This window comes from Lithohypha guttulata, assembly GCF_036872675.1.
Source record: "Lithohypha guttulata strain CCFEE 5908 chromosome Unknown scaffold_4, whole genome shotgun sequence".
Classification (NCBI taxonomy): domain Eukaryota; kingdom Fungi; phylum Ascomycota; class Eurotiomycetes; order Chaetothyriales; family Trichomeriaceae; genus Lithohypha; species Lithohypha guttulata.
The window spans coordinates 2012562-2036908 of record NW_027042753.1 but is presented as its reverse complement, the minus strand read 5'-3'; the positions used below and the strand labels follow the sequence as shown (position 1 = coordinate 2036908).

The 24347-nt window shown below is 48.9% G+C and overlaps 8 protein-coding genes across 8 annotated transcripts; 4 read left to right on the top strand and 4 right to left on the bottom strand.

Moving 5' to 3' along the window:
* Positions 1 to 1912: 1912 nt before the first annotated feature.
* LTR64_005894 (uncharacterized protein) lies at positions 1913 to 4330 on the top strand (the record flags this gene model as incomplete). The annotated part of the gene is made up of 4 exons (XM_064900231.1): positions 1913 to 2180; positions 2232 to 3296; positions 3448 to 4110; positions 4158 to 4330. The coding sequence occupies 4 exons, from the start codon at positions 1913 to 1915 to the stop codon at positions 4328 to 4330; spliced, it is 2169 nt and encodes a 722-aa protein (XP_064753543.1).
* A 1207-nt stretch (positions 4331 to 5537) lies between these two features.
* On the bottom strand, positions 5538 to 6857 carry LTR64_005893 (uncharacterized protein; the record flags this gene model as incomplete). The annotated part of the gene is made up of 1 exon (XM_064900230.1): positions 5538 to 6857. One exon carries the CDS (start codon positions 6855 to 6857, stop codon positions 5538 to 5540), a length of 1320 nt encoding a protein of 439 aa, XP_064753542.1.
* Positions 6858 to 7159: 302 nt separating this feature from the next.
* Positions 7160 to 8878, top strand: MCCC2 (Methylcrotonoyl-CoA carboxylase beta chain, mitochondrial; the record flags this gene model as incomplete). The annotated part of the gene is made up of 1 exon (XM_064900229.1): positions 7160 to 8878. One exon carries the CDS (start codon positions 7160 to 7162, stop codon positions 8876 to 8878), a length of 1719 nt encoding a protein of 572 aa, XP_064753541.1.
* Positions 8879 to 9114: 236 nt separating this feature from the next.
* On the bottom strand, positions 9115 to 9466 carry RSR1 (Ras-related protein rsr1; the record flags this gene model as incomplete). The annotated part of the gene is made up of 2 exons (XM_064900228.1): positions 9115 to 9178; positions 9201 to 9466. 2 exons carry the CDS (start codon positions 9464 to 9466, stop codon positions 9115 to 9117), a joined length of 330 nt encoding a protein of 109 aa, XP_064753540.1.
* A 2476-nt stretch (positions 9467 to 11942) lies between these two features.
* On the bottom strand, positions 11943 to 13598 carry eso1_2 (N-acetyltransferase eso1; the record flags this gene model as incomplete). The annotated part of the gene is made up of 2 exons (XM_064900227.1): positions 11943 to 13528; positions 13580 to 13598. 2 exons carry the CDS (start codon positions 13596 to 13598, stop codon positions 11943 to 11945), a joined length of 1605 nt encoding a protein of 534 aa, XP_064753539.1.
* A 905-nt stretch (positions 13599 to 14503) lies between these two features.
* On the top strand, positions 14504 to 16363 carry LTR64_005889 (uncharacterized protein; the record flags this gene model as incomplete). The annotated part of the gene is made up of 1 exon (XM_064900226.1): positions 14504 to 16363. The coding sequence occupies one exon, from the start codon at positions 14504 to 14506 to the stop codon at positions 16361 to 16363; it is 1860 nt and encodes a 619-aa protein (XP_064753538.1).
* Positions 16364 to 16559: 196 nt separating this feature from the next.
* Positions 16560 to 17157, bottom strand: CTRA2 (High-affinity copper transporter ctrA2; the record flags this gene model as incomplete). The annotated part of the gene is made up of 2 exons (XM_064900225.1): positions 16560 to 16668; positions 16718 to 17157. The coding sequence occupies 2 exons, from the start codon at positions 17155 to 17157 to the stop codon at positions 16560 to 16562; spliced, it is 549 nt and encodes a 182-aa protein (XP_064753537.1).
* A 3763-nt stretch (positions 17158 to 20920) lies between these two features.
* On the top strand, positions 20921 to 22849 carry LTR64_005887 (uncharacterized protein; the record flags this gene model as incomplete). The annotated part of the gene is made up of 2 exons (XM_064900224.1): positions 20921 to 22588; positions 22712 to 22849. 2 exons carry the CDS (start codon positions 20921 to 20923, stop codon positions 22847 to 22849), a joined length of 1806 nt encoding a protein of 601 aa, XP_064753536.1.
* Between the last annotated feature and the right edge of the window lie 1498 nt (positions 22850 to 24347).

The following is a 24347-nucleotide window of genomic DNA, read 5'->3' as shown; positions in this document are numbered from 1 at the left end:
AATCAAGCGGCTCGTATTGAGTATAGACTGCTGGATTGTCAAGAGAAGGCTTAATTTACCTCAACGGATGGCGTCAACAGTAGTGGCTGTTCTTTGATCATGCTGGAAGGAAGAATCCGAAATTGGACGACAGTGGGCTTGATGATGTGTTTCCGGTCGAATCTCAATGCTCCAGGCGAGTTTGTGAAACGTGCATTGGAGAACCTTCAACCTCTTTCTCAGTACGCCCAGTGGCTAGTAGATAGTGGCTATCTGATCCTTTCCAAATTTAGCTCAGCACACAAGTCCACTCCGCTCCTCCCAATTTTGCCCGGAACCAGGACGAGCGAGTCGGGAACTTCAGGAATGGTACAGCAAAACGCAATGCACAGTGTTCCCAGACTAGACCGTTCGAGGTACCCAATACCTTTGGCAAACCAGAGAGGAAAGAACTACTCAGGAGTAGCTCACAGCAATGAAGCTGGGCACAGCAGCGTCGCGTGGTCGGAGATGCACACTAGTCCTTAAGTTCGATGATCAACGTTGGAGTGGAGGCATTGCATCCAAGCTAAAATTCGGTCTTTTTGTGCTAGCAACGGCACACTCTCCTGCAATCATACACTCTGATTTGGTGGTTTACCACATCTGAATAAGGATCATCCTTGTTTGGCGGGTCCCCTTGCGGTTACTCGCCACGTTCAAGCGACATGAGCCCACCTGTCCTGTCATGCTCTTGGATCATGGCCGCGGCAGATGGACTTTAAACATCCCATTCTCGCCGCTATCCTAAGCGAAGTTCGAGTTCAGAGCAAGTCTCGCCTCCATTGCAACAATGACTAAATCAAGACTCAAGTCGGAGACAAAGAGCAGGAAATCGACAGCAAAACCAACGGCAACATTATCGTCCGTTATCCTCGCGGATGCCTCCACCTTTCATACTCCTACTCAAGCTCACCTGGTCCCAGCCTTAGCGGCTGACGAAGTTGCTGTATGTCATGTCTTTTCCTTCACGACCGTTGAAGCTTTTCCCACCTGCCTCAAACCCTGTCCTTGTTTTGAATCTGCCACTGTACGGAGACCTACCCGGCTAGAAGTCTGCTCGAACCTCTTACCACTACTGCAAGTCTTACCTTGGTTGTTGTTGGCTGCCTCATCGCCAAAACTTGTTCCTTCTTGTCATCTGTCGGCAGTACTGGCCCTTTTACGAACAGAGACAGTATAGAGTGCACCGCCACGTCTGCTCAGGAAACTTCCGCCCCGTCGACATCTTGACCAGGACTGCCCTCGTTCAACGCTCAATCTCGCTTTTGCGTAATCACTGTATCGCATGGTGAGCCACCCACTCCTACATCCTTGCTTGGGCTCCATACCTGCTCAGCGGCTTGATCCTGGTCGTGCGGGCATATCTTTCGACTTGATCCATCAAAGCCCCGCGACACGTTATTGTTCTTATACATATGCTTGTCCACAATATCCCGGCAAATCTTGTCTTCGACCAAACAATCATCCTCTGTCTCAGCCTAAGTAGCCTAGACCTTCTTGTACTCGAGAATTCGTTCTTTTGACCAGGGTGGAAATCCTGGCCGTTAAGTTGCAAGCCTTCTTACTGAACGTCTCGGTCCCAACCAGAGTTTCGCTACTACCGGAGGATAAACCCTCGTGCCTCGACTGTCAGGAACCCAGTCTCGACCTCAAGGATCACGCATCTTTTCCTCGAGCGCTTTCGAGCTTAGGGAGCAGCCGCACCTCTTCGCCTTGCCGCTCGAGAACCTGGCCTTACGGCACTGTTCGAGCTATCGGATCTTTTCAACTGGTTGATCTCGTTCGTCTGCCATCATCCTAGCACGTTTGACGTCCTATTTTCCGAATGGCAGTTGTGCCTTACAGTTCATCGTGTTGTTTGCAAGTGTCCAGCAACTGACATCTATCCTCCATGCAGCATCATTCGACCCAGCCTTACCAAGGACAGGCACAGTCGCGTCAACTTCAACGGTCACCAAACACCAGTAACTCACATTCGAACTCTCAGGGCTTTGCAGTGCAGAGCGGGTATCCGCAAAACCAGAGTCTTCAATCGCCATACCTGGGCAATCCGAGTCAATTCACGCAGCAACAGTCTCAACAAGCAACGCAAGATCATCCTTACTACACCTCCAATCCCAGTCCTAGAAGCTCGAACGGCACGACATATTATCCTACTGGTGAGTATCGTGTCTGCCACGTTTTTGCGATGTCATGCTAAGCCTCTCTAGAAAAGCAGGAACAAATGGCAGCCGCTGCGACCATGCAACGGCCTCCTTATCCGCCTATGTATCATACGCCTCAATCTAATTCACCAGCTTCTGTCACATCTCCCCAGGCGCACGAACACGGGCGGCCTATGTTTTCGCAGCAAACTAGTCAAATGACGCCCTCTATCTATCCATACGCATACTCACCTTTGAATCAGATGCAGACACCATATGGCTCACAACATGCGTCTTCAATGACCCCAAACCAAATGATTCCAGGGTCGTACAACCAGTCACAACTGCCACATTCACAAGTACCATCTCACACTCCAAATTTGAACACGAGCCCCAGAATCAAGTCGGACCCAAGTCAGTCATTTTCGCAAACTCCTCAACAGCGACCGAGTCTACTCACACAGCATCCCACTCCAGGCGCAACTCCAGGGACCGCAAATGTCACACCTTCGCAAGGTGCTGGTGCTAGTGCAGGCTCGAATGCTGCGCCGGGGCCTATTCCTGCAACTACACCACTGGTTGTACGACAGGATAACAATGGAGTGCAATGGATTGCGTTTGAATATTCGCGCGATCGGGTAAAGATGGAATACACCATCCGCTGCGACGTTGAATCTGTGGACACAAACTCGTTAGCGACTGAGTTCAAATCCGACAATTGTGTCTATCCCAGAGCTTGTGTTCCACGAGATCAGTACAAGGGAAATCGCTTGACGTATGAGTCAGATTGTAATCAAGTCGGGTGGGCTCTTGCCGAGCTTAATCCGTGTCTTCGCGGAAAGCGAGGATTGATTCAACGAGCTGTGGACAGCTGGAGGAATAGCAATCAAGATCCTCGTCTGAGAAGCAGACGGGTACGAAGACAGGCAAAGATAAACAATAAACCTAAGGCCAGCAGCGCAGGATTGACGCAGCCAACTGGTGCTGTTCCAACAGGGCTTCCTGGTCCGTCTTCGATGCCTGTTCCTGGTGTACGAGGGCCCAATTCACTCTCGTCAGCTGGCTCGCAGGTTCACCATCACCATGGACAGCACGATATCACTTCTCCCACAGTGCAAGATCCGTCATCGGGTAGGTTTCTTCCATCCCGTGCCAGCATGATGCCATTTCCAATTCACGCCTATCAGCACTACATCAGTGCGTGAATCATCAACACGATCGAACTTGGCACATCACAATATGCACGTCCAGCCTCAGGTACGCTGTGCTAACTGCTAAGTAGCTTCAAGCTACTCCAATCCTCAATCGATGCATCGACCCGCCTCAACGAACCAACACTTGTCGAGCCCGAACGATATGAGGCATGCACAGACGTTCCCTGGCTACCAACCATATCCACAAGGGCCTTCTGCATTAACACCTTCCATGGCTCCCCCCATGCCAGGTAGCATCCACCAGTATGCTAGACCTCCTGGAAATACAGTAATGGTATCTTCCGAGAGAAGGAAAAGGGAGGACGACGATACTGAACTTTTTGGAGATTTACCTGAAGGCAAGAAAAGGAAGTTCATCCTTGTTGACGACACGCAAAAGAGCGCACGAGTGCGAGTCAAAGTCACCTTGGACACCGTAAATGTTCAAGATATTCCTGACTCCTACCGACGACAGAATTCTGTCTATCCGCGATCGTACTATCCAATACAGATGCAAGCTGAACCTGCTGCTGGCCGTTTTGCAGCGGAAGATGCTGAATCTGAAGGTGCGCCTACTGTTGGAAAAATGACTGTTCCTTGCACGACGACTGGAGGCGAGTCTCAAGTCGAGGTATCGCAGCTTACCAGGAGTAAGCGAGAACGAGAAGGCAAGATCAACGAACTTGGTTATCGCATGGCTTGGGGCCAAGGACGTGTCTTCTCCAATCGCCCAATATTTCTCGCGAGAGCCCGTAAGTGATAGCAGAAGTTGATGAGCTATGAAGCTGACATTATCTAGTTGATGCCTATCGGACGAAGCAACGCTCAGCACTTGTTGGTGCTGGTCAAGACACTTCAACTATACCTTCTCACCTAGAGGTCCGGCCTGGAAAGCGCCGCTGGTTCGAACGCACCCGGCCTGGCTCAAATCCGTCCTCTCCACAACCAAAACTTGTCGAGGAAGCTCCTTGATTCTTCTTGCCCTGAAAAACATCACATTTTCGACACGAACGAATACTTTCACTGTACAAATATCGGTATGACCTTGAGCGAGTGTTATTAGACACAAAAAGTACTGTTTACAGGCACTATTTTTTCCGACCTGGCAGGAATTTCCAGGCTATCACGCTTGACGTTCAAGCTTCGACTACTTGGTCGATCTTATCTTTTTCGGTTCACATGTTTCCGCTTTTCACGAAGGACGACTTTACGATGGGTTTTTAATGGATTTCAAAAACACTATTCTTGGGGGCGACTCTCACGATAAGAGGCACATACAATTTTACGTCATTTGGGCTTCTTGGTATGTTTATGGATGAAAAAGGATGGCTAGAATTGTTTTCCCTTGTGGATTTCGACGTGATATATCTGGCATTTGGAGGTACCCTTCTATTCTTCTGTTCTTTGGCTCCTGGCCGAAGTGAAACAATTCAACCGTACATGATTCAGGAACAGAATACTGGTGGTCACGAACCACTCAGTAACAACAATCACTCATTTACAAATATGCCTTTCAAATCTCCTTGTTTCGTTTGATGATCTGCATGTCTTCAATTTCTGAATGTCATTCGACTCCAGGTCAACGGAGTGTGGGAAGGTTACTCCAAACTCAGAGTCGAAGCTCTTTAGCTCGGTTGGGCTTGCTTGTGGCGGTTTTCCTCTAAAGTTTGAGCAGGTGCTATCCACCAGCCGCGTTCAATTTCCGTGATTGCTGTGACGCGCGCATTGGGCGCGAAACATACACCGTACTACGGTCGATTACGCTGACCTTTGGCGTGTTGTTGCTTCAGGCTGTACCCTCGTATAAGGCAGATACACAACCACATAGTAAGGTTTTGGTAGGTTGCTCCGCTTTTACCTGGCTCGAGTTCCGTGACTTTCCAATATGCTTGCATTCTGAACAGACGTCTCGCCTCCATCTCTGTCCTGTTGATATCGCATGCTTCAACTTGTCAAGATAATGTATAACTTGCACAGTGAGGACATGAGGGTCAATACGGACGGTTGCCAGACACTTCGTGTCAGAGGAGCCAGGAAGAAACCTCTACATGCAATGCAACGGTCTTTCCTACGTCTTGACCTGCTTCTCAACCTGACCTGCACCCGTCGGAATCATTGCTTCATCCTCTCGTTGACGGGTAATGTGACATGAGGAGTCCAGCGTGCTGTTTGCTTGGCCTTACAGACTTTGATCAGCATACTCCTTGTTGAAGGCACGACCAATGACCATTCTCCTGACCTCGCTAGTGCCAGCACCAATCTCGTACAGCTTAGCGTCTCTCATCAGTCGACCAGCCGAAACTTCATTCACATATCCTGTACCGCCCATGAGCTGAATTGCATCAAGGCCGCACTCAGTGGCCCGTTCGGCTGCATACAAGATTGCACCTGCACAATCCTGAGTCTTGATGATACCTTCCTCGTCGACTTTCTTTGCAGTCGCATACGTGTATGCTCGGGAAACCTGAAGCTTGGTGTACATGTCAGCCAGCTTACCTTGTACAAGCTGATTATGGGCTATAGGCATGCCGAACTGCTTTCTTTGATGTGTATACGGAAGAACGATATCCATGCAAGCTTGCATAATACCTAATGGTCCGGAGCTCAATACCAGTCTTTCAATATCGAGACCCTCCATCAGTACTCTGACGCCTTTGTTGACTTGTCCGAGCACATTCTCCTCAGGTATGAAGACATCTTCAAACACTAGTTCTCCAGTATTTGAACCTCTCATACCTAGTTTGTCCAACTTCTTGGTAACCGAGAAGCCTTTTGCCCCCGTGTCCATTAGGAACGCAGTGATACCCTTGGACCCTGCATCAGGTTCAGTCTTAGCATAGACGACGATGCAATGAGCATCTGGACCATTGGTGATCCACATCTTGGTGCCATTTATGAGATAACCACCATCCACCTTCTTCGCAGTAGTCTTCATGCTGACCACATCGCTGCCAGCAGAATGTTCACTCATAGCCAAAGCACCAATCTTCTCACCCGAAAGCAGGCCCGGTAGAAACCTGCCTTTCTGGTCCTCGTTGCCGTTCAAACATATCTGGTTCACACACAATTGACTATGCGCCGCATAGCTCAGACCTATACTCCCACTTGCGCGCGAGATCTCCTCCATAATTACGCAGTGTGCTTGATAGCCCATTCCTAACCCGCCATATTCTTCCGGTGCAGTAGGACCTAAAAAGCCAGCTTCGCCGAATGTTTGCCACATCTCGTTTGGAAACTCATTCTCGTGGTCTGTCCTTTGAGCCACTTCTTCAGGTATGTTGCGTCGGGTAAATTCTTGCACTCTGTCGCGCAGCTCGTAGAGATCTTCTGCTGTGGGCGGCGTAAAACCTGGAGGATGTTTGCCCTTCGCTGAGGACGTGGTAGAGGCTGCTCGAATAGCTGTCCAACATATACTGTGGTTGCTTAGCCGTGGTTGTAAGCATGATCGGATAGAGGTTGGGAGAGTTCCTCGAAGAATTGGGATCCTGGAGCGGGACATTGTATCTCGTGCTTCGCTGGAAATCTGAGAGGAGGATCTACAGATAGTGATCAGAGGCCGACTGTAAAATTCTTGATCGCCTGCGAAAAAGCACGTTCCAAGTATTTGGATAGTGAAGGGTGTATAGTAAGAACCCCATACTTCGGTTAGTCGAGGCTATTCTCGCAGTACCGAGGTCAAGCAAGTACCGGCCGGGCAAATACTTGTATCGTAGCAAGGTACCATCCCACGAAAGCAGACAGCATGAGCGCCAGACCCTGAGCATGTAGCACTGGCACATCCGCTCATTCTCTTGCGTCAAGATGGCTGCTCTTCGATCAGCGCCATGGGCAACTCTACCTCGCAGCTTACGGTCAGGACTACGCCAACAACGAACCTCCCTTAATCCCATACATATCAGCTCCAGACAGCAGTCACGATGCATAGCGAGCTTCACAGACCCTCGCCATGCCAAAGCAATATCAGTCCTGCCGACCTTGGTCGACAAGTCCAGCCAGGAATACAAGGACAATACAGCGAATTTTGAGTCCATCATGCAGAAATACGCAGATCTACATAGCAAGATCGCGCAAGGAGGTTCTGAGAAAGCTCGACAGAAGCACACGGCACGAGGGAAGATGCTGGCTCGCGATCGAGTGACCGCTCTGATCGATCCGGGTGCGCCGTTCCTCGAGCTATCGCCTTTAGCGGGACACGAGGTTTACGGAGAAGATGTACCTGCGGCAGGTATCATAACTGGGATTGGCACAGTCGAGGGCGTGACATGCATGATCGTCGCCAACGATGCGACTGTAAAAGGTGGAACATATTATCCTCATACAGTCAAGAAGCACCTCAGGGCTCAAGAGATTGCACAGCAAAACAGGTTACCATGTATATACATGGTCGACTCTGGTGGTGCCAATCTGCCCAACCAGGCCGACGTGTTTCCAGATCGTGACCATTTTGGGCGCATTTTCTACAACCAGGCGCGTATGAGCTCGCTGGGAATACCGCAAATCTCAGTTGTTATGGGACCATGTACAGCTGGTGGTGCATATGTGCCTGCAATGAGCGATGAGAGCATAATTGTTCAAAACCAGGGCACTATCTTCTTGGCAGGACCACCTCTCGTCAAGGCTGCTACGGGAGAGGTGATATCTGCTGAAGATCTGGGCGGTGGTCAGCTTCACAGCTCTGTCTCAGGTGTGACAGACTACCTTGCTGTCAATGACGAGCATGCCATAGTGTTAGCAAGGAGGTCCATAGCTAACCTGAACTTCCCAAAGGAGCAGCCAGCACCCAACGAGGTCGTAGAGCCACTACACGACTCCAACGAGCTGGCGGGCGTCGTCGGCACGAACCTCAAGAAACAGATTCCAATGCACGAAGTAATTGCCAGAATAGTCGATGGAAGCGAATTCTCCGAATTCAAAAAAGACTACGGCACGACCCTGATCACAGGGTTCGCTCGCATCCATGGTTACCCTGTTGGGATCATCGCAAACAACGGCATCCTCTTCTCGGAGTCTTCACTCAAAGGCTCCCATTTCATCGAATTGTGTTGCCAGCGCAACATACCTCTAATCTTCCTCCAAAACATCACCGGATTCATGGTTGGCTCCGACGCTGAAAAGGGCGGAATTGCCAAAAACGGTGCGAAACTGGTCACAGCAGTCGCATGTGCAGACGTACCCAAGTTCACCGTCGTAGTTGGCTCGAGTGCAGGTGCAGGCAACTACGGTATGTGCGGTCGGGCATACTCGCCTCGATTCCTGTGGATGTGGCCCAACGCCAAGATCGGCGTCATGGGTCCTGACCAGCTCACGGCCGTGATGGAAACGGTTGGCAAATCTGTTGATCCTGAGCTCAGAAACCGTATAGAGCGTGAAAGTGACGCTGCGTTTTCATCAGCGAGACTGTGGGATGATGGGGTCATTCCTCCTGCACAGACACGACATATGTTGGGCATGGGGTTGAAGGCTGCGCTGGGTGGTAGTACAGAGAGGCAAGCAACCAAGTTCGGCGTTTTTAGAATGTGATCAATCAATGTCGGAGATGTGAAATACAACGTCTCAGCGAATTTGTGAGAGATGTGTCACTAGATCACAAACCCTTTGCGAAAGGAGGCTGCGCCTGTATTGTCCCATTTACAACAGTCTCAGAGGTATCTGGTCTGCCTCTAGCGTGAGCTCTCGACGTCTATATCCATTCTATGGAGTTTGTGCCTGAACACCTTTCGACCCTAAAATTTTCGAGCCAGTCATACTTCAGAGAATTACACATCTGTCACGATTGCGGCGCCTGCGCCTATCATGTCGATTAGTTCTGGTCGACCTTCTCTGGTTGTGGACTTGTTCGTACAGCTGAGTACGAGCGTTGTCCTTTTGCAGAATCTGTCGACAAAGGTTGAGAAAAACTTCGTCCACGTTCGTCCGTCTTCGAGCTGAGGTCTCGAAATATGGTTTTTGGCCCCATGACTGCGCCAGTTGAAAGGCTCTGGCGCGAGGCACAGCCCGGTCATCCTCCATGTCAGATTTGTTCCCTACCACGACGAGAGGGATGTCCTCGTCTTCTTTGATTCGGATGATCTGCTCCCTCAGTTCGGCGAGCTCATAGAAGGAGTTCATGTTTGTGATAGAAAAGACAAGTAGGAAGCCTTGACCCTGTTTCATGTAAAGTTCTCGCATAGCAGTGAATTGTTCTGTGCCTGCCGTGTCAAGACTGTGAAGATCAGTTTGTGTTCGTTGTGCTGACCAAGAAATTGAGCCGTGCGATCTTACATCTCTAAAACCACTTGTCTGCCGTCCACATTTACCACTTTCCGATACGAGTCTTCTATGGTCGGGTCGTAGCTCTCTATCCAAACGTTTCTGTCTTTGTCAATTTTCTGACCACACTCGATCCTTCTTGGTAATTTTACTCACTGTACGAATTGAGCGGTGAGACATGATTTGCCTACACCACCAGCACCGAGCTACAAAACCAGTCAGTCCGTAACCCGACACCACAATACCTGTACCATTGTACCAATAATCGACTTGAATTCTAGACGAAGAGATAGATAGCTAGGGGATACTCACGACTACAATGTTGTGCTCCCTCCTGGATTTCGTCAATTCTGATCCATATGTCCGATGCTAAGTGCATGAACTCACCTCGTCTGATAACTCATCGTCAGCTGACGGTTGCGACTGCTAGTCTTGTTGTGCCATTCAAGACGTCCTCGCCGTTGCCTTCAAGCCGTTCTGTTACAGTTTGAACAGATTTTCTCGCGGGCAGCTGTGCTGTTTTGGTATCCCTTAAAAATTGCTTGTGTATCGAATGTGTAGAACAACCTTGCTGTTGTATACCCACAGTTTGTACCGAGTCTGAAGATTGTCCGACTTGCTCTAGGTGTTGCCCAACTCGACAAGCAATTGAAGTACAATGATTACGGTTGAACCAGCAGCCCAAGGTAAGAGATGAATGAGAGCACGGAGTATTCGCTATCCAGAAGCTGGAAATCTTTTGCGCTTGCTTTTTTTAATATCTATATACACTCGTTTCTGCTCATACTTCTTTCCCCTGCTCTCATTTGTCCAGCAGCTCAGTAGGTTCTATGTTTGCTTCACCCGCATCGTACTAGTAATGTTACCCACAGACTTTTTTTTGTGAGGATTCATCGGCCGAGGATCCATACCGATTCATTCTACTCCACATATAGTGCTTCTACTCATCTCAGCACCGTGGCTTCTTATTTTAACTTTTGGCCGGCGTGCAGAACCCCCTGGCTTCCCCGGTAGCCTTGCATTTCTCTTTCAAGTGGTTGCATCACTAAACTTCCGTGTTTGGAAGCCTCCCATGAATTCGGTCATAGCTTTCCAGAACGTCGGGCGACAATTACCTCAGACATGTCCTCCACTGAGATCATACGTAGTGGCTTTTCATACCCCAGCACGACCAAGAGATCGGGCATCGACCGTTGAGTTACAGAGCGGAATTAGAGTCTTGCTGTATTGGAACACATCCCCGGCAAGTCGTTTCAGCTACAGTAGCCGATTCCATGATGTCAAGTATGCAAGCTAAGTCGAGTGCGCATCGCACTTCAGCACTTCGAGCTGGAATCTCGTAAATTTGGACCAATCAATAAATTCACTATCTGACCAATGAGATGTTCATGGCCAAGCTCGTAAAGGCGTCTTGATTTTAAACACAGACACAAGATATCTCCTCGTATATCATGATCGATGTTTCCGCTCGTGCTCTGGCACTCAGCCAAGATACGTATGCAAAGCTCAATACGTACATCTTCTCGAAGCCTTTCAAGCCAACCACGAGGTTAAGCGATACTGGCTAGGTACTCGGGTTGTTCTTGCCTTTGCCCATGATGACGAAAGAGGCGTACATGCCCTAGCATCTCTACTGCAAGGTACAGACCATCAGGCCAAGAGCATCAGGCATTACACGGCCGACCATCACCGAAATCAACCTCGAAAAGAAGGGGTTTGAGCAATTACTCGAGTATGATTGACGTCTTTTCGACAGCATCTAAAGCTTCCTTGATTACTCCTTGAGGTCCTTTGTGTATGTGTGTAACCCCAGCTTTCGCCACGTTATCGCCGGGTCTTGCGACGACGATATGCGAGTCTGTCTGCGCTGATCACAATGCCTGTCGCGCAGATCAACAGAAACATCGACACCATGTTGCTTTTTCCAGCCATATCTCGAAACCATCACGGGCGACTGATAGGACTGCCAAGTATAAGGATTTGAGGATTTGGTAGACGCCGTCTCGCTGATCCCATATCAGCAGTCTTCACACTGATAAGATCGAAGGTATTTGCAACCTCCGATCGAAGCATTACGTTATGATTCTCGCACGTCTCATGCTATATTCACACATTGAGGTCGATTTCACTCATAGGTCTAGGCCTAGGATTACTCGTACCGACGTTTCCTGCGGCTTTAACGCGGCCAACACTACATGGATAACCGTCACTCCATTTACCCGAACCTCTGTTGGTATTAGAACGTTTCACAACTTCCACAGCATGGACATTTAACTCAGCAAACAGAGGCAAGTGTCTTTGACCACTTACAACCCCGAGTTTATGCCACTACTAATTAGCCAAAAGCCAGGCGACTCTGACCTTTTTCAGGTTTGCCCCCTCGACCTCGTGGCTTCAAACCACTACCGCGCTTCGATTGTCCAGGAGGCCTGCTGTTGCTAGATCCGGCAGCAATTGAACGGTCTTCAGCTTGTAGATCTCTAGCAAAGTGCCAATCCTGGTGTTCAGTTTGTTCAGATTGAGGCACAGACTTGTTGCAGTCTTTGCAGAAATACGTCTCGATATCTCGACGGTACGATCCTGATCGTTCGAGGCCAGTATTCTGCTCAGGTAGGTGCCGTTCAGGTGAACCTTCTGGAACTTCTATATCGCTTGAATTGATCATGTCATCTCCAGTGCTCTCGGACTTGAAGAAGCGACTTATGCCTGAATTATAGTCGGTTCTTCTTCTCTTCTCAGGTCGACCCTCCTCGAGTGGTGTGTCACTCCTGGAAGTTGCTTCAATAGCTCTTGCTTCTTCACCACGAATCAGAAATCCGTTGATGTTCATGTTTCCGCTTTCACCCTCTTCAAAGCCGCCCACACTGAGTGACAAGTTAGCACAAGGCCATGCCTGTCCGTCAGCAATGACTTGTTGGAGGAGAGTCTTAGCGAGGTCGAAGAGCATATCCCAGTCTATTTTCCTTCTGCTTGATATTGGCAGCTGCTTCGACCTCATTTGCCCACCTTGACGATGATGCAAATTGATTGATCTCGGCCTTCGCTTGTTCTCAGTTACCCCTTCTTCAACAAGACGAGCATATATGTCTGAAACGAATATGCGAAGCCATCTTACAGCTTGCTCGAAGCTATTAATGGTAGGTCGGAATGATTTTGCGGACAGCATGCTCTGGATTTGTGTTCGATAGCTCACCTCACTTGTGTCGTTGCCTCGAATAATGTTATAGATCCACGTCCCTGTATCATCGCCGAATTTTGACTTCAAGTTGTCAATAGAGATTTCCAGCAGATCTTTAATAGCCTCTGTATTGTATATCTGCGATACCTGCTCACCAAGCTTTCCGCCTAGATTGCGTATTTTGGTATATTTGAATTGTGATAGGAAATGCTGCACAGCACGATTCCTGACGATAGTCTGCTGGTTGGGTTTCTTGTATCCAGCCCCAAGCTTAGCCATCATTTTGTTGCGGGCTAGACCTGCCGAGCATGTGTAGAATAGTTTATCCTTAATCTGCTGTCGAACTCCACGAACAATCTCACTCCCTATATTCATGCAGATATCGTCCCAGTCCGGGTTATCTTCTTCGTTCTGATCGACATCCACATCAACTAGGCCGTCTGCTTCCCAGTTGAGTGCCGTTGTGGCAGGCAGGGGCAGATATTCGCTCAGGTCATCGTACGGAGCATGCCGCAGCTCTGGGTAGCGCTCGAGGAGCGTAGCATGAACCTGAGCTGAAAGATCGAGGAATACTTCGTCGATCGATGCCTTTTCTACTCGTTGTATAGGTGGTGCAGGAAGGATCTCCTTGATTAGTGCTAATGACTTGCGACTTTCCAGCCTATAGGGGTCCAGTGATACTTTGTCTGTATGGATGTGTTGGAATGAGTCGTCGCGGTAAGCCCACTTGTCATCGCCTTCTCCTACAGCGCAAGTCAATAGCTGCTCTGGACGACAATTTATCGGCGACAAACTGACTCCATGTTGCAACATGCTGCAAGACTATACCTGGGCATTTGCGTTTAGCATCTTGGATTGTGACATGGCGATTGAGTCCATAGTCCCTAGCTGGGTAGGATATTGCCTGAGCACTTCCACATTAGCACAGCACATGAAACCGTTCTGCATTGTTGCTCAACTGGACGTACAATCAATCCTTGCCATTGCTGTACACCTAGGGGCGTGGTGTGCGGCAGTCCGAGTCGTACCGTCTCGCATCTGAATCTCTTTAGTTATTCGAGAACATAGGTAAGTGGACAATGTCGCATTACTGGGCATAGAAAGCATCATAGTCAATCAGAGCTATGACACGCAGAGGACACGACACGGCAGATTGTGCCAGCAACTGGAGATGCTTGAATGTGAACTGCGACTTCCTTCTTCGGCCTTCGCTTACAGGAGATGAGAGAAGGTATCGTTGCGACGAAGGCATGAGTATTGCTGCTCATGATAGACAATCCATAAATTAGAATCAGCACAATCCGACGCGACCACAACGCGCTGTGACGCGTGCGAGGTTCAAGTTGTGGTGAATGCCAGTGTTGAGTTAAAGTTTCCCGATTGCTTTTGGATTCATCAACCTTCTCCCTTCGCTGCTGCGACAAAACTGCTGCTTGTTCTTGCTCGTGCACGATGTGATCTTGTGAGTATTTCTTGCACTTCAGCTGCTTCAGTGCAGATCTCGTTTATTAGCGTGAGAAAAGAGTAGCCAAGTATTCTGCACCTTGTTGGATCCTGCTGAGCATTTTATCATTGGCATCCACCAACTTTGTCGTCTGCCGAAATGGTGCCATTCCATAACGCGCAGTGTCTGGCCTTGTACATGCTTGCCGATTTGTGGCAGCATTTGTGATGCTAGCATGTGAGGTGAATTATGAAATCTGCTACATTGTTTCTGCATGCCTTATTATGATTCCCACAACTTCACTACAGATCTGTTGAGCACGTTGCTATTCCAAGGCATGGTGCCCATACTCTTACTCTCAGCTTGGTCTCTAGCTGGCCTAGCAAATGCTCGCAAGCCGAATCTTCCACTACAAGGGTTGGAGATATCTGGCTTCGACTGGTCTAAGATAGAGCCATCAGCAAACCTACAATGGACGTCCTGTTATGAGTCCTACGAGTGTGCTCGACTGCTGGTTCCGCTCGACTGGACTAACTCATCCAACCCCAACTTTGCTGCTGTGGCACTGACGAGAGTTCCAGCGGTCGTACCACGCAACGATTCCACTTTTGCCGGATCGATCTTGATCAACCCTGGAGGCCCTGGTGGCTCAGGTGTTGATGAAGTGATCTGGTCAGGATATGGTGTTCGCGATGAGATTGTTGACAATCCTGGCAAGCAGCACTGGGAGATTGTAGGATGGGATCCGAGAGGAGTTCACCACACGACACCAGGATTGACGTGTTTTGGAAGCGATTGGGATCGCCAAATATGGCAATATCGCGACTGGGCAGTTGGCCAGCTGAGTTCCAACGATCACGCACTCGACATTAAATGGGCAACGCATGAAAGCTTGGCCAACCTCTGTGCTGAATCGAAAATAGGCAAATTTGAGGATGGCGCAAATATGCATCAGTTCGTAAGTACAGCCCTGACAGCCCGAGATATGGTGGCTATTGTCGATGCTCTTCAAGCAGAACAAAAACCTCTGTCCTCGAGTATTCAAAGCGCAAACCACGTTCTACAACAACTTGTAAGACCAGGAAAACCGGCTCTGCTTAATTACTGGGGCTGGTCATATGGAACTTACCTTGGGAACACCTTCGCCTCAATGTTCCCTAATCGAGTAGGCCGTATGATACTCGACGGAAACGTCGATCCAATTGACTACACAGCGACTGGCTGGCTTTCCAATCTCTATGATAACAACAAGAATTTGCACTGGTTTTACTACAGCTGTTTTCATGCTGGGAAGAAATGTGCATTCTTTGACTCCAATACAACAACTTTATCAGATTTGGAAAAGAAGATGCACACTTTGCTAAATAGGCTTAGAAACAATCCTCTAGCTGTGGCTCATAATGGTTCTGCCGACCTCGTTACCTACGACGACATGGCAAATCTCATACATGGCGCAGCATATGCTCCTCGATACTTCTGGCCTGACGTTGCTCAGGTGGCGCAGGACCTCCTCAACAACAACGGGACATCGATTATCAAATACCTGAAAAGCCTACAAATTTCCCAGAGTCCTAACACAAACACTCCTACTTCTCCAGATGACCACAAGTCCTTGGTGCTCAACAACGAGACCCTACCCTACCCTCCTGACTATTCCGGTGGGCTCGAGGGTGCCATTTCTATCCTATGCGGAGATGGACAGTCCCTCAACGGCTTGACCAAGCACGATTGGAAACAACGATTCTCACAGCTCAACAATCAATCTGCTATAGCAGGTCCCTTCTGGGCAGCGATCCCCTTCATGTGTCAGCACTGGCCGTCGAGCCTTCGCCCTGCAGATCACAACCGCTTCAAGGGTCCTTTCCAGTCGAGGCTGGCAGACTACGATGAACGAGCATCGCCACTACTCTTCATTGGCAATACTGCTGACCCTGTGACTCCGTTACGAAACGCGATTGGAAACTCTAGGCATCATGAAGGTAGCAGAGTTCTTACACAGGATTCTCCAGGCCACTGTGCGGGACCGGTAAACCCAAGCACATGTACCTTCGAGGTTATACGAAGCTTCTTCGCCAACGGGACATTACCGGAGATAGGTAAAGTTTGCACAATTGACGGAAGCCCATGGGATTAAGCAGGCAACTGCTTTGACAGATAGATTCGTTGCAGTGAACAGTGCTTTGTATTCAAATGATGATACAGCAAGTGGTTGAAATGATTTAGGACGACAGCATCACGAACATAGACGCAGACAGAATGATGGACTAGTATGACTCAGTCTATTGTACGACAAGCGATTAGGTTGGTAGTATGCAGGCTATTCTCCTTGATCAATGTTCCTCATATTGTGTATATCTGCCGACAGCAAGCTCTCCAACAAAAACGCCAGCCAGCACCGAGAAGAAGTATCCTATGTTCATCGTCATGACCGCCAGCATTCTGCATGATTCGTCAGTAGATAGACAGCTTTCAAGAGGAAGGCACTCACAGCAGGTAGCCAACTCCAGCAATAATGAATGTCAGTACAGCCCTCGGTACATCGACAGACAACCTGAAAGGGATAGTAGGCTGTTTCGCAGTCTTGACTACTTTGACTCTCTCCTCAACACCCTGCGCTGTAACCAGGCTCCCTTCCTTCGCATCAGGGTCGTTCTCGATCCTGCCGCTTTCAGAAGTGCGACCACGAACAAGGACGTATCTCCGGTTTCGAGCCCTAGCTGACCAGTGAATCTCTATCACATGCTTTGCGGCTAACAGTCCCCTGAAGGCGAGGCCTAGGAAAATCAGGAATATGCATGTGGCGGCGTATTGGCCTGTAGTTCGTGGCGTCCATGAGCTGGAATACAAGGGCGTATCATGTGCGTTGGTAAAGACCATCTGCATGGTCATTGACATCGAGTCGGAGGAGGACGATGATGACATGTCCATGGTAGCGTATTAATCGTGTAGTCCGATTTTGCTTGCAAGAGTGTTTCGCCCGCGGCTTATATCTCTGTTCGTTGTGCTGGGTCTTTCAGGAGCGAGAACGTGTTAAAGAACTGGGGCTTTTGTCGTAGTATGACCCGTTCTTTGTTTGAAACGAATGAATGTCACCGAACCAGTAGTCAGAGAGTGCAATGAGTATGACTATATCGTGCTAATTGAAAAGTGAGGTGAAGGTACTAGATATTCTGCTCAATTATCATGGGACCAGATCTGTGGCTCGAAATATATTGGTTGTGACGGAGCTTTCGAGGATCACTATGCCGAATCTGGAATCGGCAGCGAAAGAAAATGTGCTCAGCACCTAGTACTGTAAAGTGTTCAGGCACGATCGAAAAGCAGCCGCAACTTGATCGTTTGACCAGCCGGTTTTACGAGCCATATTGTATACATCACACAGTAGTTTGCCTTGGTAGAGCAGGTACGACAGTCAATCGTCGCTTCCTTCCGAGGTAACCACTAATTACACATGGACTAGCGACGCGTTTGAACGTCGCGCCTACTCAATCACGTCTCTACCCCACAAAAAGCAGTGTGCTCGAACGCTTTCTGGGCCGACGTGTGGTCGATATACCAGACCACAGTAGAGAAAACTGATGTGAAGTCGAGAGTGCTAACATTTTGACTTTGTCCAGCTTCCACTACCGTCATGTCGGCGTTGCAAGACCTCCTAGACTTGCCAAAGATTCTTTTACCTTATATTTTCCATCCCCTGACTGCCGCAGAAGTATTTCTTCCTCACTTTCGGCCAGTATCTTGGCTCACCAAGCCCGATGTCTTCAGCCCGGAACAGGATATCCCTTCTCTGCAGGAGAAGGTTATTATAGTGACTGGAGGCAACGCTGGCTTAGGTGAAGAAACCATCTTCCAATTGCTGCAGCATGAACCAGCGAAAGTATACCTAGCTGCACGTTCGCAGGAGAAGGCACGGACCGCGATTAATAGAATTCAGCAACGACTCGTCGAACAGAAAGCCGCATCTCCTGCTACCCTACAATGGCTGCAGCTCGACCTTTCAAACTTGAAATCAGTTCAAGCCGCAGCAGAAGAGGTACTGCGAAACGAGCAGCGGCTAGACATTATCATTCTCAATGCTGGCATCATGGCCTCGCCTCCCTCGAAAACTCCTTCAGGACACGATCTTCAATTAGGTACCAACCATATTGGACACTTCCTCTTGGTCAAATTACTCGTACCCTTGTTGGAGCACACGGCTTCCAGCGTCATAGATTCAGACGTTCGTGTCATTACAGTGTCCTCCGAAGCACATCACCTTGCACCCACGAATATGTTGGACCTAATAGTGAACCACGAAAGACTGTGCTCCTCCAGCAACTATACGAGATATGGTGTAAGTAAGGCTGCCAACATCGTTTTTGCCGCGGAGTTCGCTAGACGTTATGAATCGAGTCGTATCCTCTCAGTCTCCCTGCACCCCGGAATTATACTCACTAATTTATACTCATACACGAAAGATTCTAACTTGCTAGTACGTTGTGGCCTACCACCTGTAGCGCACTTCTTGTTTGACGACGTCAGACATGGATCATTGAATGCTCTGTGGTGTGCCTCTGCACGCCGCGATAGCTTGTCCAACGGCAAATATCATACGCCTGTAGGACGAGCTAGGCCATCTTACTGGGCTGAAGACAGAGAACTCGCTCGAAAGTTATGGTCATGGACCGAAGAACAAGTCAAAGCATACAGCTAAGAGGATATCAGTAAGTCTGGTCAAAGCTTTTGCTTTAAAAATTACTTGCCTGTTTCAATCGGGGCTGATCGGATAGCTTTGTTCCACAAGCATCATGCACAGCTATTTCAAATTTTGTGGTCACACAAAGCCAGCCCATTTTCGTGTGTCGGGGTCTAATTTTCGTCAAATCAGTTCCGGTTCATATGTTTTAAGCCGCCTTGAAGTATTGAGGTGGCAATTCTGTCAGTGTGACCTTATCACGCCAGAACTGAATGGAAGACTCATCGGATCAGACATTCAATTTGTGCTACCAGTACACGAAACATACAATTCACTTCTGGATCAGCAACGGTCACATAGGCCTGGGAAGTTGGAACCAATTTGCAGTCTTATGCTCAGCTTTGATACGCTGCTTGACTGCACGTTCCGCGAGGATTCTTTCTGTAGCTTTCCAGTCAAGGTCGAACAGTCTACAGAGAAAAGCGAAGTCGGGGTGTGGAATTTTGTAGCCCAAGATGAAGACTTTGAGGTAGCGGCTGACATCAGGCCCACCCGTTGCCTTATGATGGACTTTGAGCGTGAGCCTACAGTGAACGCTGGCTGAGTGAAAGACTTCCCTAAACGCCTCATCGAATCATGCAGAAGCCTGCAGGGAAGAAACAGCAGCATCACGAACCGCCATTCACGAGACAGCCATCCAATTGATCATGGGAAAGTCTTAGCGCATCCCCAAACTAGGTCCACCGCTGGAAGACGCCCGCATTTCCAGGGATCCGCCCTAGTTCATGGGCCGTTTAGCTAGCTCACTTAGGCTACCGCTATGCCTTTCCCGGTCTTAAAGCCCAAGATAAGAGACCTATGGTTTGCCAGTGATGTTGGACATCTGCGACTGGATTCGCACGTTCCTATCTTTCCCTGCATCCTTCGTCTCGATATCTGTATACCACTGCAGTGAAATTGCTTTCTCAATGCCGAGTAGTGCTCGTCGTCGACGAAACTTTCCAGGTTGTGTTGACACATGGAGATAGAGATTCCCTCGCCAAGTGTCTTCCTCAGGTCACCAGCGCTGGCTGCTAACGTATCCACACCATCGGTAAAGAAGTCCACGACCTTGAAATCGCGGGGCACCATATCCAACAAGCAGTCAGCGAAGTCGTCAGCAACCACAAACAGCACTCAAAAAGGAGCCATCACGAAACAGAAGCAGAGCAAAAGCAGAAATGGTCAGTGGTCATCTTTCCCACCTATGCGCACCTGCAGATTCTTAGGCAATGGCACGCTTACGATAGTCGATGGAGATGCGAATGCTCGCTGTTGAGTCAGTCGAGATAGGTCGCATGCTTGCTCACTCGTGCTTCTAGGGTTGCAGGACGAGCGTCTTGATTATCAGGATTGCTGCTTCCCGTGTTGGGTGACGTCTAGCGCCATCCTGCAGCCCAGCAATGAAGAACTACAACTAACAATCTACACCTAGGATGTCTAACCTGCAAAAAGAAACGACTAAAATGTGACGAAACGAAGCCGAAGTGCAACCAATGCGAGAGGAGGAATGTAGACTGTGAAGGCTATAAAAGAGATTACAAATGGAGATCTTTTGAGGAGACGAGTAAGCATCCAAAAGTCGGGAAAACGAAGAAGGCTGGCAACGTTGGTGTGCAACATGTTATACCACAGAAGCCTCCATCAATACCGGAGGTGAAACCCACCCAACAACTATATCGCTCAATATCGTCACCCACCCTACAGCATGCCTTTCATACTGCAACCCATGCACTTACTGGTGCGTCTCCAGCATATACGGCTGCTGTTGTGAGTCCTCCTAGACGATTTAGTCCTTCACAGTTCGAGCCACTACCGATCCTCAATGCAGGATTCAGCCCATCTGAGGTGGACCTGCCTTCACCATTGCCTGCTCCATCACGACCTCTGCCAATATCAAGACAAGATAGCAACAGCAGTTCCTCCTATTCTGGCGGTTCGCCGAACCTTGTGGACTTATTACTGCCAGGGACCGACATGCGGCAGCCACCTGATCTATCGGAGCCGCGACCTCCTATGTCACCTCTGCCATATCAACCAGGTCTGGCTCCGATAGGTGACGGGGAAGACCTGCTTGAAGGTATTGTGATACAGGAGGAAGAGGAAGAAGACTTTGACGAGGAAGTAACACGAGAATATATGGCGACTACGTCAGAAGCACAATGGAATTATCGAGCATCATCACCTGCTCTTTCGGATGCGTCCACCACTTCCTCGAGGTCAACTGCGATGTCGATACTAAGAGCACCACCACTAGATCCGAGCTCACCAGAGATGTTGATGCTAAGATTTGACAGAGAGACTTGCACAATACTTTCAATTAAAGACGATCCCTCGGACAATCCTTGGAGGACATTAATTTGGCCACTGGCAAAAGACTCGCATGCGCTTTACCATGCTATCTCCTCGATGGCAGCACTTCATGGAGCAACCGTCAATCCTCAGCTCAGACTAGCTGGTATGGCTCATATGACCAAAAGTATAAGCAAGCTTTCCGCTGAATTGCATCAAATGCGATTGGACCAGGCGCTCGCCACGTCGCTTGCGCTTGCACTAGGTGAGGGCTGGGATGATAAAATCTCAACCGGCATCCAGCATCTCAGGGGTGCATCAACACTATTGAATAATGTTCTAGTCCAAAGAAACATCAATCTGCAGTTAGGGCAGCTGACTGAGGAGGATGCAAAGAGATTAAAGTTCTTGGTCAATACCTATGTGTATCTGGATGTAATAGCTCGCTTGGCAGCAATTGAAGAGCAGGACCACGTCGACCTGGATCTCGTCCTTCAAGCCGTTAATGAACCACTAGGAGGCAGCATCATGGTGGAGATAGATCCTCTAATGGGTTGTGCAACGACGTTGTTCCCATTAATTGGCAAGGTTGCTGGCTTGATTCAGAGAATTCGCAAAACGAGCACGAACAGTCTTAATATTGTCAGTGAAGCTAACGAGCTTCGAGATCAACTTCTCAGTTGGCAAGTTCCCAAAGAGATCGCTGACCCTCGAAGCACTTTCCGACATGCCGTAGATACGGCACAAGCGTATCGTCAAGCAATTCTATTGCATCTACATCAAGCAGTCCCAGAATTGGATTCAGACTCGTCCTATACACAAGCCAAAGAAATACTCACACTCCTGGCTAAGACACCGACCTCCAGCCATACTCTAATTATCCAAATATTCCCCCTTCTGGTTGGTTCTTGCGAAGTAGTTTCTTCTGAAGATCGAGACTGGGTATGCCGACGTTGGGAAGCCATGATGCAGCGTCTGTCCATTGTCAATGTCGTGTCTTGTTGGAAGATTGTGCAAGAGGTTTGGCGCAGGCGCGACTTGCATGCTTGTCAGCAGGCCCAACGGTTGTCGTCCAAGAAGTTCAGCAGGAAGTTATCGCCCGGGCTGTTCATTCCCCCTGATCTGAAACGAAAGATGGTTTCCGCAGACACTGTCTTGGACGAAGACTTCTTTGATGCAAGTGGACAGAGTGATTTGTTGATCCAGAGCCACGATAAGCGAAATCCCAAAAGGCGTATGACATCTGATGTTGCAGCTGGGTTCAATATGGGTGTGGCTTCGGGTCATCCTATGCCAAGCCTCACTCGACGATACACAGACGTGACGATGTTGAGCTTGGACCCGGAATACACTGTACGTGGGCCGTTGCATTGGCTAGGCGTGATGACTGAGTGGAACTGGGAAGGTAAGTCGATCCTAATGAGCGGTATTGTGGTAGTCGCATTTGGAAATCTGCTAACGGATCATTGTGAATAGTGTTTCTTGGATGAAGAGATTGACGACAGCTTCACATTGCTGTATTGTTGGCTATTGGCTGCTAAGTCCTTCCAGCGAAATTCAGGAGAGCTAGGCTGGGTGTTTCCGGCTTTGTCGAGATATGCTCGCATGCTCTGAACATACTCGTCTAGTCCGGCGTTTTGTGCTTTGGCAACTTTGCTCTCCGGCATGGCGTTCGGGTTTCACAAACCAATTGTGGCTGGCGATAACAGGTTGAGTTGCACAGGGATGAATCAGCGACGGTGTCTGGCGTTGTTCACTTAGCAGCGGCGAGTAAGTTGCTTTGGAAGATAGTTGCTTAGGATGCTGCTGGCCGCTTGTCGTGTAGAGCAGATTTAACGAAAACAATCTTCAATTGGCGAATCTTTATGATCAATCTTTGGGAGACGGTGTTCCACAAAATTATCTTTGTTCACCTGATTAGGAGTTTATGCAACGTATCTGCAGAAACAGGCAAAAATCTTCGTGTTACCTTTGTGAAGCGAAGTCGTCGTGTCTGTACCTGTTGCGAGGTTGGCAGAAAAACGATGAAGAAAAGGAAAGGCGAACCACAAGTGAATTGTACTCCATCCTGATATTGCAACATGTCATGGAGAACACACAATGGCGTTATACTTGTTTTAGATTAGCGAGGAGTCCTTCGATCGCCTGATTGTGTGTTGTTTCGACATATGACCATCCAGCAGAATCCCAGGGTGGACTGGGCGAATTACTTTTTCAAATGAGTTTTCCCATTCCAGTTACGAGATAGAATGTCTACCTACAAGGTATGCAACCGGAGCAGAATCTGCCTCTAGCGAGTGGACCGAACAACATTGAGCAAGGAACTACATACGATTCGAGAGAACCTAGCATGAAGATGGGTGAAAGGTCCACGGCAAAGACCTGACGCCAAAGCTTTTACGACACACAACGAGTGATATTCATCCTCAGGAAAATTAGCCTCGCACCAATGCTTGTACCATGGTTGCGGCCACACCCAAAAGACCTCTATACACTCCTTCTAGTGGTCGCAGAAACCACCTCAAAACTCGTCCTGAGATCTATATCCCACTAGAGCAAAGCCGAGGACCCGAGCAGGATCGGACGGGATGACATTTGTACAATAAAGTATTCACGTAACGGCGATCTTGCGCAGAGGGTTACGGCATACATGTCCCGTGTGCAGCTTGCTGAACTCGAGAGTCGGCGACGAGCTTATTGGCTTCATCTAGACCCCGTCGGGACCTATACTCCGTGCTTTGCAGTTTGTGGGGCCAGAGCCTGTAGATGAGCATTCAAGCTCGACAAGGCTCTAATCACAGTATACGCAACGTTCCTTTTCCAGTGATCTTGTACTACGGCCATCGTGCCGTGCATGTGGCAGAAGTAAGAAAAGTCCACTTATCCAACGTGGTTGCCGAGTACATCCGCCCAACCGGTTTCTATGTTGGAACATTACTTCACGGAGTGGATGAATACAAGCTGTCCCTCAATACGTAGGTCGGGAAAATTTTGCAGTTAAATGCAAGAGAAAGCATGCTCGAACGGTGTAGGGCCCGCCCGAAGGGAAACTCTCACAATTCCGAGTGAGTTCCTTCACTTGTTACCACATCCTCGTTGGGGTAGTGTGTTG